At 37.4% G+C, this 19496-nt stretch overlaps 1 protein-coding gene across 1 annotated transcript in view; it reads right to left on the bottom strand.

Moving 5' to 3' along the window:
• Fcho2 (FCH domain only 2) overlaps positions 1 to 19496 on the bottom strand; it is a 133538-nt gene that overhangs the window by 23987 nt on the left and 90055 nt on the right. Inside the window, exons 12-18 of the mRNA XM_013025285.1 lie at positions 18013 to 18070; positions 17304 to 17479; positions 13814 to 13825; positions 13439 to 13463; positions 12571 to 12613; positions 10111 to 10202; positions 944 to 1047 (exon numbers count right to left, since the gene is read on the bottom strand). Of these exons, the coding sequence (XP_012880739.1) occupies positions 944 to 1047; positions 10111 to 10202; positions 12571 to 12613; positions 13439 to 13463; positions 13814 to 13825; positions 17304 to 17479; positions 18013 to 18070 (510 nt within the window). The remainder of the gene's footprint in view (positions 1 to 943; positions 1048 to 10110; positions 10203 to 12570; positions 12614 to 13438; positions 13464 to 13813; positions 13826 to 17303; positions 17480 to 18012; positions 18071 to 19496) is intronic.

The following is a 19496-nucleotide window of genomic DNA, read 5'->3' as shown; positions in this document are numbered from 1 at the left end:
AAAGCAAAACAGATCATGGCAAGAAGGTTGGTTTAGAAGAGCCTAATTTTGATGATTTTTGAAGACCAGTTTGTTCCCATTCCATATAAACTATAGTATATCAGTTAACTGATTTGAACTCAACTCTCCTATGCATAAAAAAGCTAGACTAAATGTCCTCCAGGACCCTCCTGGCAGTATACCTCTAAAGCTTAGGGACATATCAACATTTCTTCCTCAATATCTAATTTTAGGCAGAACAAAATGTGAGGACAATGGGCACTGAATGGTGCTTTTGTAATGTGTTGATATTCTCAGGAATCTCCTCTTGGACAGAGGTAATAATAATACTGGTTTGGGCTGGGGGCATGGTGGCTCATGCCTATAATCCTAGCTACTCAGGAGGCTGAGATCTGAGGACCACGTTGAGACTCTTACTTCCAATAAACCACTCAGAAAATTGGAAGTGGATCTGTGGCTCTAGTGGTAGAGTGCTAGCCTTGAACAGAAAAGCTCACAGACAGCGCCCAGGCCCAGAGTTCAAGCCTCACGACCCATCAAAAAAACAAACAAACAAACAAAAAAATACTGGTTTGGGAAATTTTCTTTTCTTTTTTTGTTGATCGTGAGGCTTGAACTCTGGGTCTGGGAGCTGTCCCTCAGCTCTTTGACTGGAGGCAAGCACTCTACCACTTGAGCCACAGCACCACTTCAGGTTTTCTGGTGGCTAATTGGAGATAAGAGTCTCACGGACTTTCCTGCTCAGGCTGGCTTTGAACTGTGATCCTCAGATCTCAGCCTTCTGAGTATCTAGGATTACAGGCATGAGCCCCTGGCGCCTGGCGAAATTTTCTATTCTTTAAGGACTAGAGCAGAAAACGTCAAGCACTTAACTGTATAAGAAAAATATTGACATTTAAATCGAAACAGTTACATAATTCAAAAAATGAAAACAAGTACATACTATTTCGTTAATCCCACTGAGTTTGCCTGATGTAAGTTTTGGTCTGGAAGCAGGCCTTGGAGGTGGGACAAGGGTGCCAATAGAAAGAGGAGTTGTGGGTCTGGCTGGTAGGAAAAAGAGAATTAGAAGAAAATCATTAGAATGCAGTAATCCTTGCATAAAGACATTCTATTATAGAGGAACCGTTAGGATTAAAAGCTCATTTTCCAGGGGTTTTAAAATGTAATTGTGTTTGTTTGATTGAACCCATTCGTCAAATATGTTTTTGAAGCTATCAATGATAATCTGGATTAAAAAAATCACACTTTTCAACAAAACTGACAAATTTTATTCCTATTTATACATGTAAAAATTAAATCTAATAAGTTGGCTGGTAAGACTAAGCCAATTTAGGGTGAAATGTCTCATCTTCTTTACAGACCGACCAAACTTTTACAGCTGTGAGCTCTGAATCAAACCCCTAACTTCACTAAACTTTGTTCATTTGACTACACTGTACTTTTAGGAGTAATCAAAAATATTCTATTAATTTGCTGAAAATATTTCCCCAAATCAGTATAAATTTTCTAAGAGTTCACAATAACATTTTACTTTCCTGAAATAAATTAAGTCTTCATATTTTTTCAATGCCATTTACAAATTTTGCAGGTTAGGAATCAATATTTCTAATTTCTTTTGGGGGCTGTTTTTATTGCTTTAATTATATTTAAGTAGTTGTACTAAGGGGTTTCAATTTAATGTGTCCATTTGTGTGTACAATGCTTCTTAACCAGTGTCTTGTTTTGCATCATTCTTTCTCTAGAACTATCAATATTCTTAACACCTAAAAACCCACTGAGTGAAATTGAGGTGTCCATCATCAAAATTCATAAATTTATTATATAATCAAAGCAGGAATGAGGAATAGAAGCAAACATGCTTAGATTATCTTATTAAATACATTAAAACAATTTTCTTTTCTTTTTGTCAGTCATAGGGACTGAGCACTGTCCCTAATGCTTCTTTTTGCTCAAGGCTAGCATTCTACCACTTGAGCCACAGAGCCATTTCTGGCCTTTTCTGCTTATGTGGTGCTGAGGAATCAAACCCAGGGCCTCATGCAGGCAAGGTAAACACTCTACCACTGAGCCACCTTCCCAGCCCCAATTAAAACAATTTTCAAAAACACTAGGTCTATTCTAAAATATGGCTGTGATTCAGAGATGAAAAACATAACATGTGGGGAAAATACCCTCAGCAAGTCCTCCACATTTACAGACATGAAAAATTAAAAATAATTAAATGGGTAAAGTATAACTAAACAGGCTAAAGTATACATATGAGGGAATAAAAAGAAATCTGGGGACTGGAAATGTGCCTCAGTGGAAGAGTGTTTGCCTAGCATGTATGAAGCCCTGGGTTCGATTCCCCTGTACCACATAAACAGAAAAAGCCATAAGTGGCACTGTGGCTAAAGTGGTAGAGTACTAGTCTTGAGCAAAAAAGCAGCTCAGGGATAGTGCCCAGGCCCTGAGTTCAAGACCTAGGACTGGCAACGAAAGAAAGAAGGAAAAGAAAGGAGAAGGAAGGAAGGAAGGAAGGAAGGAAGGAAGGAAGGAAGGAAGGAAGGAAGGAAGGAAGGAAGGAAGGAAAAAAAAAGAGAAATCTGAAGGCCTCTGGCCACCAATGGAAGAATGAACTATAAAGGGCCTTCCCTTTATTAGGGAAGAAGAGACCTAAAAGGTCATCATATTTTAGAAAATAAACATGTGGAAGTTGAGCTATCATTAGAAAGTGTTATCAGAGGAAGTGTAATACACATTTCGTGTGTATCACTATCACATCAAGCTTAGATTCTAAGGCTACTTCTTTCTTTCAGGTAGCACTGACCTTTCATGTTGCCCTCACACTTTATAAGGTGTATACTAGAAGAAATGTCCATCAACCTGAGCACTTCCTTGTGGTACGGTATCTACTTTAAAGACATGCTCATTATCAATGAAATCATTATTTCAACCTTGTGTAAGAGTTTTAACACTTAAAGCTTCATTACTGTATATAGGAAGCCTCCAAGTAGTATTTATCATCTATCTATCTGTCTGTCTGTCTATCCACCCATTACTTAGCTTTTTCTCTCAAGTCTAGCACCGTAGCTCTTTGGCCACACTTCCATTGCTAGCTTTTTGCAGGTTAGATAAGAGTTCCTCAGGTTTGTATGTCCAAGTCTGGCTTTGAACCTTGTTCCTCAGATCTCAGCCTCTTGAGTAGTAAGGATTACAGAAATGAGTCACCAGGCTTCCAAACAGCATTTAATAGGTGGACTCAAACTAGGCCTGGAGAGGGTGAAGTTTAGATCCTTCAAACAATGAGAATTTTCTTTTCTTTTTTTTTGTGGTGGCAGGTGGGGGGGGGGGGTCCGGTTGTGGGGCCTGAACTCGGCCTGGGCACTGTCCCTCAGCTCTTCAGCTCAAGGCTAGCGCTCTACCACTTGAACCACAGCACCACTTCTGGCTTTTTGCTTATGTGGTGCTGAGGAATCGAACCCAGGGCCTCATGCATGTAAGGCAAGTGCTCTACCACTGAGCCACCTTCCCAGCCCTACAATGAGAATTTTCTTTGCAGGAAAGCTAATAAATGAATATTATATATGTCAATTAGACACAGTTTTTAGAGAAATTTTGTGTAACTGTTTATATTCTTTTTAGGGATAGTACTGGAGTTTGAACTGAACTTTGGCCCTTTTGCTTACTAGGTAGGCCCTTTACCCCTTGAGCCATGTTCCCAGCCCAACAACTGTCTATATGTATTATGTTTACAGTTAATTTTAAAATGTAAACAGTTGTGTTTAAATGTACTACTAGTTGTTTTTTTTTTTTTTTTTTTTACTGGTGGGAGAGCTCACTGCTACAAATGTCTATAAGATGTAGTGTTTTAAGACTAGAAAGTGATCTAAATAGTACAAAAACATAGGTGATAAATGCCAAGCTACATTTGCTGTCAGATAAACATCTAAGGGGAACAGGCATTTTTTTTTTGTCTCTGTGCTTTGGTCCTTTATGGGCTTGAACTCAGGGCCTGGGCACTGTGCTTGAGCTCATTTGCTCAAGGCTAGCGCTCTACCACTTGGAGCCACAACTCCACTTCCAGTTTCTGGTGGTTAACTGGAAATAAAGAGTTTCACAGACTTTTCCTGCCCAGGCTGACTTTGAGTTGCAGTCCTCAGATCTCAGCCTTCTGAGTAGCTAGGACTGCAGGTGTGAGCCACCAGCATCCACTATGTTTGTCATACCATTTTTCATATGAACAAAGGCAGAAACAAATTTAGAATCTAGAAGCAATGATAATGATGTAGAATAAGTAACACTGTTATTTTCTTCTGTCAATTATTTTTTCGGGATATTTAATATTGTGGCAATAGCCATACTGATCCTTGGAGATGTAGATGCTGGAAGGCATCCTACCCAAGGAACCCAAGAGTGTTTTTGGAATACTGTATTCTTGGAATACATTTTTGAGTGGCACTAGAGTTATAAATTGCTGCAAGTTTATCAATAAAGGAAGCCAACTGAATTTGTGATCATCAAGTAAAAAGAAACTTTTACTCTTTGGTAGTATTGTTAATGTAGTACAAAACAGTTAGGGGGAAGTCTCCCATGTGTTTTCTAGAGCCAGAATCTGACCTACTTTCAAGCAAGGTTTCAATTATCACCCATCAGGCATATCAGTGAGAGAGGACGTGATATTGCTAGTCTGGTCTATGAAGATCAATTGAGTAATATGAAAACAACTATAAAACTAGAAGCATCTATAGACAAATAGTTCCCTTGTTCCAGCTTAATTTTATTTTAATTACTAGAAATGAGAAAAAAATCACTAATACTTGGAACAAGAAGAGAATGGGCTCATGCGTTCTAGGCAAGTTCTCTACCACTGAGAAAAACAACTGTGAGCAAAAGACGTTTAAAATGTATGAGAAAATGAAATCCCAAATTATATAAAATCAGGATTCCTTCTTTGAAAGCAGCAAAGTAACTTTAGCAGTCAGTATTGAAGTGTAAAAAAGATTTAACAAAGTAGCAAAGTGAGAGAACTTTGTACATGTGGTATTCCACAAAGTTCCTGACTACTGATAAACTATCACAGGCAATAGAGTTACTATTAAAATGAGTATTACTTTTGGCTGGTACCAGGGTTATTAACTCTGGGGTTCTTACTTGTTCCACTTGCTTCCTCTACCACGTTAGCCATATTTTTCTTTGAAGGTTAGTTTGGAGATGAAGTCCAAGGACCGTCCCAGGCTGGCTTTTATTTTTGTCTGCTGAGTAGCTAGGGTTATAGGCATGAGCCACTGGGGCCTACTCTAACTCATTTTCCTGTGTGCATGTGTGTGTGCGTGCATGTGCATGTGTATGTGTACATTTATTTTTTTGACAGTTACCTCTCCCTTCACTTTCCCCCAGTTTCCCTCTCTCATCCCTGCCCACAAGTTACACTGGTCATTTTCCACATAGTATATACTGGATAATATTATTGAATTTGTTCACCATTCTAATTGTCATCCTCCTAATCTAATTTTTTAAAGGTAATTCTAGAGGGGTTTTTGTAGAGCCATAGAGCTTAATTCCTGAACAGAGAAAATAATCTACAAGGCTCAATTAACAAAGTGTAAGTATGAGTCACTAGTACATGAATGCTGGTATATACACAGAATTAAATATAAATGCTTCCTTATAGTCCACATAGTACAAAGTACCACTGAAAATACTTCTCAGTCAAGCTCTGAGCACTTTTTATTATTATCTTTAATTAATATACAAAGGAACTGCCATTTAATGAAGCATACAATTTATCTTCCCTTTCAACGTTTTCACCCATCTCTCCCTTACCCCCCTCCTTTTCCTCACACTCCATAATTTTGTAGGATATAGGTTGGATTCTCTCTTTTTTTTTGTCAGTCATGGGGCTTGAACTCTGGGCCCGAATGCTGCCCTTCAGCTCTTCAGCTCAGGGCTAGCGCTCTACCACTTGAGCCACAGTGCCACTTCCCGTTTTCTGAGTGGTCTATTGGAGATAAGAGTCTCTCGGACTTTCCTGCTCCAGCTGGCTTTGAACGGTCACCCTCAAATCTCAGCCTTCAGAGTAGCTAGGATTACAGGCATGAGCCACCGGCGCCAGGCTAGATTGGATTCTTATGTACATTTTCTGCCTCTTCTCTTCATCCATTTACCTTTTTCCTCTTGATCACACCCACTCTTTTCAAGTACCTGCTTCCTGGAGTTTTATTTTATTGAAATTTGCTCCATTTATAAGGAATTACAATGATTTGAGATCTCCTTTGAATATACCATATTCTAGTTAATACATTTGTTTATACTTGCATACTACCCAATGTATTCACTTACAGATTTATAAACTGAACTTTTACATAAGGGAAAACATTCAGACTTTGTCTCTTTGGGCCTTACTACATTTAACATAATTTTTCCAGGTCTTTCCATTTCTTTACAAATGGTACAATATCTATCATTCTTTCTAATGGGTGAATAAAATTCCATAATGTAAATATATCACATTTTCTTGATCCATTTGTCATTAAGGGGCATCTGGGTTGATTTCCTACCTTAGGTATGGTGAACAGTGCTGCAATAATAAACATGGTTATGCTGATAGATTTACTGTATCCTGGTATATAATCTTTTGGGTAAATCTAAGCATTCTTTTTAATGATCAACTGACTGAATTAAGATTCTGAAGGAGACAAAGGAGAGAAGGGGATAATGTCATACCTACACTTTGCTAAAATGTTCAAGTGGGAACGTGAGTAAGAGGATGTTAAGATGGAGAAGAAGTATGTCGCAAAAACATGTTGGAATAAAATGCTTATTTCATAATTTTCCTGAAGGCCAGTTTGTAAAATGTACAATAATGTTATTGATCAACTTGACCAATAATTATCTTCTGTTCAAGTGAAGACTAATAATAATTATAACATAACAGTATAATTCTCTTTTGAGTACCATTAATTTTGTAAGAATTATTTATTGCATAATTTGTCATGTTTTATCTGAAGGCTTAAAAACACACACTAAAAGCTGGGGACTGGTGGCTCATTCCTGTAATCCTGGCTATTCAGGAGGTTGAGACCTGAGGGTCATGGTTTGAAGCCAGCCTGGGCAGGAAAGTCCATTAGACTCTTATCTCCAATAAACTACTCAGGAAAAAGCCTTGAGTAAAACTGTGGCTCAAGTGATAGAATGCTAGCCTTGAGCAAAGAAGCTGAGGACTCACTCAAGCCGGAATTCAAGCTCCAGGAATTCAAGCTCCAGAATCGACATAAAACAAACACTAAAATAAATTTTAAAACAGCAAAAAATGTTTATAAATGAGCTGGGCACCGGTGGCTCATGCCTGTAATCCTAGCTACTCAGGAGGCTGAGATCTGAGGATTGTGGTTCAAAGCCAGCCCAGGCAAGAAAGTACGTGAAACTCTTATCTCCAATAATCCACCAGAAAACCGGAAGTGGCACTGTAGCTCAAGTGATAGAAAGCTCGCCTTGAGCTGAAGAGCTGAGGGGCAGTGCTCAGACCCAGAGTTCAAGCCCCATGACCGACCAAAAAAAAAAAAAATGTTTATAAATGTTTTATCATTTTCTTGATGATAAGCTTCAAAGGATAAAATGGATTCTTTTCTACTGAGAGAGAAGTTGATATGGGTGATTCTTTTGTTTTTTATTTTTATGTTGGGTGAGAGATTCTTTAGACCAGAACGAAGAGGGAGAACATTTTTTGTAAAGAAAGGAATTCTACTAGAGAAAATAACTGGAAAGAATGGAAAGGATTGGAAAGAAATTCCTATATAACTAAGGCCTTTTTAATTCAAATTTGTGAATTTTTAGTAAATATTTTAATAAACATTCATAAAAGGTGTTAAAAGTTAAAAAGACTGAATAACACTCTTCATTCTAAATGCAAAATTCCTTTCTGACATTTTTGTTGTTGTTGTTTGTTTTTTTGGGTCCGGTCATGGGACCTGAACTCTGGGCCTGGGCGCTGTCCCTCAGCTCTTCAGCTCAAGGCTAGTGCTCTACCACTTGAGCCACAGCGCCACTTCTGGCTTTTTTCTTTTGCTTATGTGGTGCTGAGGAATCAAACCCAGGGCCTCAGGCACGTAAGGCAAGCGCTCTACCACTGAGCCACCTTCCCAGCCCCCTTTCTGACATTTGTATTAAACAAAAAAGTCTTTTCAGGTGGCTGAGATCTGAGGATTGAGGTTCAAAGCCAGCCTGGACAGACAACTATGAGAGACTTGGACCTCCAATTAAAAAAAAAAAAAAATGTAGAAGTGGTGGTGTGGATCAAGTGATAGAACATAAGCCTTGAAAAAGAGCTAAGCAAGAGCATGAGGCCCTTAGTTCAAGCCTTAGTCCGGCTGTCCTCCCCCCCCCCCCACCAACACACACACACACACACACACCACACACACACACACACACACGAAAGCCTACGAGGACACTACAGAATATGTGCAATTGACACACACACACACACACACACACACACACACACACACACACACACACACACGAAAGGCTACCAGGCCACTACAGAATATGTCCAATTGATTGTTTTCTTGCTGTTTTATTAAGTATAGATTACTTTCCCTTTAAAATTCCAAATAATTTTTAGGATTAAGATTTCCAATAAGCCATTTGTGGTATTTTAATATTTACTCTCATCAGGGCACCTAATGGTTACTTCTATAATCCTAGCTACTCAAAAAGCTGAAATCTAAAGATCTGGGCAGAAAAAGCAGTGAGACTCTAATCTTCAATTAACAAAAAAGCCAAAATTGGAGGTATGGCTCAAATGGTAGGGCACTAGCTATATGTGAAGAAGCCAAATGAGAACATAAGGCCTGAGTTCAAGCCTTGGTACTGGCACATGTGCGTGCACGCATATGCACACACACATGCATACATTCACAAGTTTTATTCTCTAAACAATTCAATTTCATATCCTAATAACTATTTCATGAGTGATACTAAAACATTTCAACATGGTTTAATTTTTCTTCAATTGTCAGAATGAAATAGAAGAATGACTTTAGAATTAGTAAAATCTAGGTTGAATCTTATCTCCATCGTTTATTTCCTAACTAGATAATCTTGAAGAAGCTGTTTCTCTGAGCTTTCCTTTCTTCACCTGTGACATAGAGACAATAAAAAAGACTTCATCCAATATGTTAACGTATTAAACAGAGAAGCTCCTAGTAGAGTGATACAACATAAAGGCAATAGACTGAAGTTCTATTTCCATGATTTTAGCACTTCTTTAACATCAAATTCTGTATAGCAAATATTTGAACACTGCATAAGCAATTAAGAAAAGGGGGAGCAAAGTCTACTTTCTTATTTTGAACAAACAGAGGTTTTACTTAAGTAAATTTTTGATGCTTGCTTTAATTTTAGGCTAATGAGATTTTTACATTTTGAAGAGAAACAACATACTCTCATCAAAACAACAACTAAACAACATTCATGAAACTAGTTAATATCTTGCTTAGGAACTGTTAAAAATCTTTCTGGAAAGCAGTTTGGTGGTATCAAGGGGAGTATGTGTACCTATGTATTTTATATATTGACTACAATAAGGATAATATAGAATATGCAGTTATTTACACTAATATATACTACTAAAAGATCAGATGCAATTTGAATGTCCATCAAGAAAGAATTGGTTATAGCAATAGATATCTATAGCATCTAAATTATATGTAATTAGAAATATTATTTGCTTAAGGATATGTAGTGATGGCTACAAATAAATATATCAGTTTTGGACATTTTGGCTATTTAAAAATTTTGTTTTATTGTTGTGTTTTTTAAACAAACTCTCACAATGTAGCCTAGGCTGGCTTTAACTCATTTAAATCCTCCTATATTTCATTCAGTTTCCCAAGTGCTGCCCATCTAGCTGGTACTTGATAAACTGTTATTGTATAAGCCACAAATAAGATAAGTAAACAAATTAAAAACTTATTTTATCTGATAATATGAAGACAAGTTACAAGTTTTAGTTGATTAAGTACAATACAAAAAATAGTAAATAAATCAATTATAAAAAAAGGAACTACATTTCTTAAATATACATTTAAATATATTTAATATATATACATTAAATATATTTACCTGATGATGAGGATGTTATTGCAGTTGAAGAAGATGAATCAAGAGATGGTCCAAAAAGAGGGTCCCAAGCAAGTAAATCACTGTTCCCTTTTCTTCCATATCATTAAAAAAAAAAAAAAAGAATTAGTATAAAATCTAATGGTTTTTTTGGTGCCTATCCTGGGACTTGAACTCAGGACCTGGGAACTGTCCCTGGGCTTTTTGGTTGTGGGTTAGCACTTTACCATTTGAACCACAGCTCTAGTTCCAGCTTTTTGATAGTTAATTAGGAGATAAAGGGTCTCACAAACTTTCCTGCCCCAACTAACACCAGTGCCTGGCTAATAACTTATTTTTATTTCACAAAATTCAAAGAGTTCAATATTCAGTGTTTAAAATCTGTGTGTTCTACCAATGGTTTACATGAAGAAATTTAATAAACAGCCTCAATAAACTGGCAGTTGAAGTTGGCAAGAGAAAGTGAAGATTAATTGCCCTCCTACCTTATCAAATGTTAGCAACCTTGATAAATGTTAGCAACCTTGATGCTGACAATTGTGGAAGGCTGTTGAAAAGTAGCAGAGAGTCTAAATGAGCTAGTGTCATACAGCTAGTGTATTCTAAAACAGTCTCAGCTCTGAGCTAGTGTCATACAGCTAGTGTATTCTAAAACAGTCTCAGCTCTGCTGACTCACACCTAGTACCCACTCTTGGATAGAAAGTTTAAGAAACACACAACTCATTAAAAATTTTATAAGCCACATTTATTTTCAAAGATGGAGAAAATAGGTAAAGGACTCTTTAAAAGTCATAAGTATATAAAAGTGGCTTAAATATTTTAATGTATCAAACAGTCATTATTCTAAAAATATTTTAGGAGATTTTAAATAGAAAGCACAACAACTACCCAAAAAATGTTAAAACTATCTAAAAATGTTTATCTAATATCTCAACATGAATGTATGGAAGTGTATTACTAAGTTTGATAAAGCTTAAAAAGGTTTAAAGTGCTAACATATTTATCCTAAAAACATTAAATCCAATAAATACTACAACCATGCTCAGTTAGTGCTTCAAAGGCACCAAACAACTATTTTAAACTTAAACTATCTTTTTCCCTAAGCCTTTTTATAAAGGCTAACTCCTTTTTTTTGAGGGGGGGGTCCGGTCGTGGGGCCTGAACTCTGGGCTTGGGCACTGTCCCTCAGCTCTTCAGTTCAAGGCTAGGGCTCTACCATTTGAGCCACAGTGCCACTTCTGGCTTTTTTCTTTTTTCTTATGTGGTGCTGAGGAATCGAACCCAGAGCCTCATGCATGCAAGGCAAGAGCTCTGCCACTGTGTCCCTTCTCAGCCCTAGGCTAACTCCTTTTTAAGTTAAAAGATCAATTTAGCTAGCTATGGGTGGCTCATACCTGTAATCTTAGCTACTAAAGAAGCTGAGATCTGAGGATCCTAGTTTGCAGCAATCCATGGCAGAAAAATCCATGAGACTTTTATCTCCAATTAACTACCAGAAAAAGCCAAAAGTGAAGCTGTCGACTAAGTGAGAAAAGTGCTAGCCTTGAACAAACAAACAAACAAAAAGATAAAACAAAAAGCCTAGGTCTTGAATTCAAGTCCCAGGTTATAAATAAACAAAGTCAATATAAAGATAGTATTCTTTCTAATAAAGAAGTGAAGAGGAACTCATATAACTCTAACTTTTTTTTCTAAGACTGCTAAAGCCATCTTAATTCAAACACTTTCTCATTTTGAAACACATTGAAATACAATTTATTTTAAAGTTGAAGCAGTGAGGCCACCAAGGCAAAGTTCACTTAAATATTTTAATCACTGGAAAAAGAAATACTAAATTAAAAAAGAACTTAAGACATCTAAACACTCCAACATGGCCATTTCATAGTTCAGAAAATATGCCAACTAAGAACACTTAGCTAGAGAGTTCCCTAGAGAAAAAAACAAAAGGAACCTATTTAAAATCTGTATTGGAAGAAAGGAAGGACTAAATAAGTAGAGTACAAATATTCTGTAAGATACTATAACGTAAGACACATAATTCTCATTATGCATTTATAAAAACCTACACAATATACAACATCAAGAGGGACCTCTTTAACTTATCAACTCAGAGTGACTGTAAACTCTGGTGGGGAATATATGAGAAATTTTTATACATTCTCTGAACCTAAAACTGCTCTAAAATATCAAAAAAAATTTTTCCTTTTTTGTCAGCTGTAGGGTTTGAACTCAGAGCCTGGACACTGTCCCAGAGCTTTTCTTCTCAAGGCTAGCAGTCTACCCACTTTGAGCCAGTTTTCTGGTAGTTCATTGGAGATAAGAATCTTAACAGATTTTCCTACCTGGACCAGCTTCAAATGGTGATCCTCAAATCTCAGCCTCCTAAGTAGCTAGGATTACAGGCATGAGCAACTATCACCTGGCTATTACATCTATTTTTAAAAAATAAACAGGTAACTTACTCATTGGATGAAGCAGATGACTTTGATTTTGTTAACTCCTCATCTAATTAAAAAATTAAAACAAAAGATTCATAATCTGAGAAAGTAATAAAAAGAGAAACTACCCACATATCCCAATCCTATAAACAATTTCAGAATTCTGGAACTGAAAGCAAAAGTAATCAGAGGAAAAAAATTAAGCTGATTTTCCCTTGAACCTCAATTTCTTCCAACAGATTTGGGAAGAAATTATTTAAATCAATCATGGTATTCACTAAAATAAACTTACTATTCAAGAGAGAGGAAGTATGAGCTGTAGCTTTAAAACTTGGGAGAAAAACATGTTTGCAAATTTTACTAAAGAATTTTAATTGATGAATCACAAAAGCAGATTTCAAGTTTTAAGAATATTATTAGTGATAATTATATTCACTAAAGGTAGTGATTAATCCTGTAGGCACTTTTTTCAAATGAAAGTTTTAGAGCAACCTAGAGCATGTCTGTATTGCTGCCTATGCATTTGTTATGTGTCTTGTTTCACAAGTAAGTGATAAACAGGAGAATGGGATCAGTTACACAAAAGTCATGATAGTACCTCATGTTATACAAACTAAGAGGTGATGAACACAAAGAAAGTGAATGTGAGTGCTATCGCACATTCCTGAGGAGTACTACATTCTTCTATGTGGCTTGGTTTAGCTGTTAAGTGTTTGCCTCAAACCATTTATTGTACTATTTTCCATCTTTCTCCATTTTACCCTCATCTCCATAATTCATCAGTCTCAGTTATCCTCTAAGGCTGGTAATGATGAAAAAATTATTTCTACAATTACACAGGGCTATAAGACAAAATGCCTGATAGTTTTAGAGACATAACTGTCAAACTTACTAGAGGAATTCCGATTCATCTGTACCTAAAACAGAAATGCAAAAACTAAGTACCATTACGCAAACAACTTAAGTTGGCAATGAAATACTGCACAAAATGTTAATACTGGTAATCCTAGTTTTCAGCTGCTTTTAGTATATCTGATCAATTGTAAAATTTATTAACATAAAACAGAAACTTTTCAGTATTTCTATAAGAAATAGCAATATAAGGACCTTTAATAATCAATAAAATGTTCCTAAAATATTAAAACAACAACTACAGTGAGATACTATAACTTCTTTATCTAAATAAAACACAAATTTCTGAAACCCAATGTTTAATGATCACAATGCTTTTTAAGTCAATATCAAAAATAGAAAATCTTGCACTTACTGGACTGTGTCTCTAGTGGTACATGGAAAAAAAAAAAAAGAAAGACAGTGTTCAGAATAGAATTTAGTCTTCCTATTTTGCTGCTTCTCTCTCCTTCTGAATTCTATCTAAAATAAACATCTTAAAACACAGACGTTGTTACTGTTGTTGTTGTTTGTCAGTCATGGGGCCTGAACTCTGGGCCTGGGTGCTGTCCCTCAGCTCTTCAGCTCAAGGCTAGTGCTCTACCACTTGAGCCACAGCGCCACTTCCAGCTTTTTCTGCTTATGTGGTGCTCAGGAATCAAACCCAAGGCCTCATGCATGCAAGGCAAGCACTCTACCACTGAGCCACCTTCCCAGCCCAAAGGCCAGACATTGTTAAGGGACAAAAATTGTGTAACAATCAAACTCAAGCACAAGTGGCTTACACCTGTCATCTTAACTACTCAGAAGAATTGAGATCAAAGGATCACAGTTTGAAGCCAGCCCTGCCAGGACAATAAACCAGTAAAAAGCTGGAAGCAGAGCTGTAGCTCAAGTGGGAGAGGACTAGCCTTGAGCAAAAAAAGCAGACAGTACCCAGGTCCTGAGTTCAAATTTCAGTATTGACCTCTGCTCTAAATATAAAACAACAAACCAAAGTACACTTCTTTTCAAATCCAACATTAACTATTAAAATTTTCTTGATTATTTTCTGAGTATAAAATTAATGCATATTTATTTTAAAACAAGTTGAAGAAAAAGAAGCACAAAAAAGAATCTACAACTATCTGTAATTTACTACCTAGAGGAGATATTCAACACTTTTGTATATTGGTGTTTCTCTAGGCTTTCATTTTATTTTATTTATCTGTGTATCTATTTTAAATTAGTCATGCTCTTACACAATAAATTTTTTTTTTTGGTTGGTTGTGGGGCCTGAACTCTGTGCCTGGGCGCTGTCCCTCAGCTCTTCAGCTCAAGGTTACTGCTCTACCACTTGAGCCACAGCGCCACTTCTGGTTTTGTTTTTTTTTTTTTCTGCTTATGTGGTACTGAGGAATCAAACCCAGGGCCTCATGCATGTAAGGCAAGCACTCTACCACTGAGCCACCTTCCCAGCCCCACAATAAATTTTTAATGGTTTACAATTCTCTACTTCATATTTACATCAACTCTCTTTGTAACTAAGTGTTAGTCTCAAGTTACAAATAGTGATGCTACAACCAAACCTCATAATCCTAAATCCTTTTTTTTGGGGGGGGGTCCGGTCGTGGAGCCTGAACTCTGGGCCTGGGCCTGGGCGCTGTCCCTCAGCTCTTCAGCTCAAGGCTAGCGCTCTACCACTTGAGCCACAGCACCACTTCTGGCTTATGTGGTGCTGAAAAATCGAACCCAGGGTCTCAGGCATGCAAGGCAAGCGCTCTACCATTGAGCCACCTTCCCAGCCCCTCCTAAATCCTTTTTGGGATAGTGGTAAACTCAGTGACAGGATACCTGCCCAGCAAGCACAAGGCTCTGGGGTTTAATACTCAGCACCATGGGTGGAAAAAGAGAGGAAGTAATCTTTTTAGAAGGAAAACAATAGTTTTTAAATTAAATTCTAAACGTGAGTATCTGGAAAAAAAACCTTTTTTACAAAGTAACAGGCAGAGGTTACTTAAAATATATAATTAGGTAATTTAAAATGTAAGAAAGCTAGACACCCTGGTGGCTGTAATCCTAGCTACTCACAAAGCTGAGAGCAGGCCAAGAGGTGGTACTTACTTCTGTAATCCTAGCGACTCAAATAACAGATCAGAGCATTGCAGTTTGAAGCTAGCTGGGGGCAGGAAAGTCCATTAAACTCTGATTGCCAATTAACCACCAAAAAGTTGGAAATGGAGCTGTGGCTAGCTCCTTGAGCAAAAAGTTCCAGGACATGACCCAGGGTATGAGTTCAAATCCCAGGACTGGCACCAAAAAAGAAAGTGAGCAGAGTTGATTTTATAATAAAAAGTTGTGTGTATGTGTGTGTGTGTGTGTGTGTAAGGAAAAGAGAGGAAGGGGGGAGGGAGAGGGAGGGGGGAAGGAAGGAAGGGGAGGAAGGGAGGGAAAGAAGGGAGGAGAGAAGGACTGAGGTAGGGAGGAAGGGATCTGATGAGTCCTGATTCAAAGCCAGACTGGGCAGGAAAGTCCTAGAGGTTCCATTTCTAACCCAGCCAGCCAAAAAAAAAAGTAGGACTAAAGTAATAGAGTGCCAGCCTAACAAGTGTAAGGTCCTGAATTCAAAGCCTATATTGCGAAAGAAAGAAAGAGAGAGAGAGAGAGAGAGAGAAAGGAGAGAGGGAGGGAGAGAGAGAGGGAAAAAGAGAAGGAGAGAGAGAGGAAGATGAGGGAGAAAGGGAGGGCGAGGGGAGGAAGGAAGGAAGGAAGGAAGGAAGGGAGGGAGGGAGGGAGGGAGGGAAGGAGGGAGGGGAAGGGAAAGAGAGCAAGAGAGTAAGAGTGAGGGGGGGAGGGAGCCAAAAAAGTGAGAACTTCTGTTCATTATGAGAAAAACTAAATTCATCAATTAAGAAAATGTACAGACCCACTTAACGTTCTAAGATATGCTTTTTCTCACATAGGTAATACTTCTGAATTCAGAATGACATTATCAAGGAAGAGATATTATCGAGACTTTTATTACAGATATGTTTTATTTCTTCCTCAAAAGCAAATGTTAATGATATACAAAAAGGGAAAATATAAAGGGGCTTGGAGTGTTGCTCAGCAGCATTGTACCTACCTAGCACTCAAAAGAGGAAATAGTTCACTCCCAACCCCAGTACCAAAAAAATAAAAGCAAAGAATTAAATGGAATTTCCTTTTATGTAATGTTTATAAAACATAAAAGTAAAACTTTAGAATTAGATGGGGGAAAGATTAATACTGAAAATTCACAAAGTCTGCCTGAGATATATATATATATATATATATATATATATATAGAGAGAGAGAGAGAGAGAGAGAGAGAGAGAGAGAGAGAGAGAGAGCTGTGTATAAAAATTTAAAGAAACACTGGGCGCTGGTGGCTCATGCCTGTAATCCTAGCTACTCAGGAGGCTGAGATCTGAGGATCGCGGTTCAAAACCAGCCCGGGCAGGAGAGACTGTGAGACTCCTATCTCCAATAAACCACCAGAAAACCGGAAGTGGCGCTGTAGCTCAAATGGTAGAGCGCTCGCCCTGAGCTGAAGAGCTGAGGGATTGTGCCCAAGCCCAGAATTCAAGCCCCACGACCAACCAAAAAAATTAATAAATAAATAAAAATTTAAAGACATAGTTGTGAATTTTCCACTTTTGTAAAATACTTTCAAAATCAAGGTAAAAACCAAACCCAAAGTGTGTATAAAAATAATAAACTAAATATTTTCTCACAAAAAATGCTTTAGATTAAATGATGTCTTTCTTACTTTTTTCTTAAAATTAACAAGATGCAGTAAATAAGGTAAAAATAAATACATAATGACTTCTACAACAGAGTAGAAATTTGCTCAGGTTTTCACTTACAGATATTGCTGGGGAGAGTGATATATTCCCTATGGATACTTTCAATTCATCCAAAGAAGCCATTGTGTGGTGTGAGTTACTTGGATGCATAGGCTTAATTTCTATGCGGTACTTCTTTGGTTCTTCATCTTCAGAGTCAGAATCACTAGATGAATAAAAATGATTCTCTTTGGTATGTGAGTATCAGTTAAAGAATTTAGTTTTTAAATTGCCTTAATGCCTAATCAGTTTTCCACACACTTATAAAAAGAAATACAACCCTTAAGGGTAAAATAAATTACCAAATGAACTACCCACTTTTATTAACAAAAACATATAAAATGAAGAACAGTCATGGTTTATTATAACTAATTTAAAAACTGAAGTCTTTTAACACTGTGTGTGCATTTTGTTTTGCTGGATTTGTGCTTATACTGAGGCTTGAACTCAGGACCTCATACTCAGCATTTTTTCTTTTTTGCTCAAAGCTGTCACCCTATCCCTTGTGGGATGCTCCCAGTTCTGGCTTTTTTTTTTGGGGGGGGGGGGGAGGAGTTAATTGGAGGTAACAGTGTTGTGGATTTATCTGTATTGGCTTACTTTTGACTTCAATCTTTAGATCTATGGTTCTTGAGCAGCCAGAATTGTAAGCAAGAGTCATTGTGCCCAGCAACACTGTTTTTCATATGCAACACAATCTCTAAGAATACCCAAAATAATGAAAGGATATCATTCTGATTTGCTTCTGGTTTAATACTATAGCCTTCTTCGTCTACATCAGGAATGTTCTATGGGGAAAAAAAAAACAATTATTATAACAATTCCAAAATACAAAAGTATTATAAATTAGCCAAACAGCCTTAAATATTTCTGAGAAATTAAATCACTTATCAAATACCAATAGGTTCATAGAACTATTAGCATCACAGGAAAATTATCTTGTTTTTAGTTAATCAGCTTCAAATAATCTATCCTTCAGATGTCTGAACACCTGCAAAAACAGACAGAATTACAACTCAAAATTTCAAGGTATAAAAATTACAGCAGCCGGGGGCTGGGGTTTAGCCCAGCAGAAGGGCGATCGCCCGGTGCATGCCAGGCGCGCGTAAGGCCCTGGGTTCGATCCTCAGCCCTGGGGAAAAAAAAAAAATTACAGTGGCCAGATGCTGGTGGCTCACTTCTATAATCCTAGCTACTCAGGAGGCTGAGATCTGAGGATTGTGGTTCAAAGCCAGCCCGGGCAGGAAAGTCCATGAGACTCTTATCTCCAGAAAGCCGGAGTGGCCCTGTGACTCAAGTGGTAGAACGCTTGCCTTGAACTGAAGAGCTGAGGGACAGCGCCCAGGCCCAGAGTTCAAGCCCCACGACTGACAAAAACACACCAAAAAATCCAAAAAACTGGCATTGAACGCTAATAATAAAGACAAACACTGAAAGGCTTCTTGAAAACAGTAAGGAGTTAGCAGAATTGTTTTCCAGCATGATGGCATTATGATTATGTTTCAGACATACACTTAGTGTTTCATCAGTTAGAATATATTATTCGGTTATCTGGGGATGGAAAGTGGACAGGAAGAATTGGTTACGGAAAACTTGCAGCTGGTTGATGAGTACATGAGATATTATGGTACTACTGAATGTATTTTGCATTTACTTAAAATTCAATATAATAAAAAGTTACTAAAAATCTAGCTGGCAGTATAAAACACAGCAAGTTACTAAATATCCTGGCTTGGCTGTAAATTAGTTTCAAAACATTTTAAGAACTTTTCTGTTCATATCATAAAATTTCCACAGGTGTAGAGAACAAAGAACATGATGAATAAAGAAATCTATCATAAACCAAGATATAGAAAGTAGGTAGTTCAGGTGCACAGTTAATATTTATTTTTTCAAGGTAAAAGAAATAGTAAATCTGAACACTGATGAGGAGTCAACAAATATAGATGTTATAAAAATTAGAAGAGATACACTAGGAGGAATATCTTTGAAAACAAGAAAAAAAGAGATAAAACTCTTGGGTCTGAGGAACTGGAGGGGGGGAGGTGGTAAATAAAAAAGAGAAGAGGGGCTGGGAAGGTTTCCAGTGGTAGAGTGCTTGCCTTGCATGCCTGAGGCCCTGGGTTCGATTCCTCAGCACCACATAAGCAAAAAGAAAAAAACCGTAAGTGGCGCTGTGGCTCAAGTGGTAGAGTGCTAGCCTTGAGCTGAAGA

The sequence above is a fragment of the Dipodomys ordii genome, unplaced genomic scaffold, assembly GCF_000151885.1.
Source record: "Dipodomys ordii isolate 6190 unplaced genomic scaffold, Dord_2.0 Scaffold83, whole genome shotgun sequence".
NCBI classification, from domain to species: domain Eukaryota; kingdom Metazoa; phylum Chordata; class Mammalia; order Rodentia; family Heteromyidae; genus Dipodomys; species Dipodomys ordii.
Note: the sequence above shows the minus strand (reverse complement) of the source record. Positions and strands in the feature narration are given on the sequence as shown.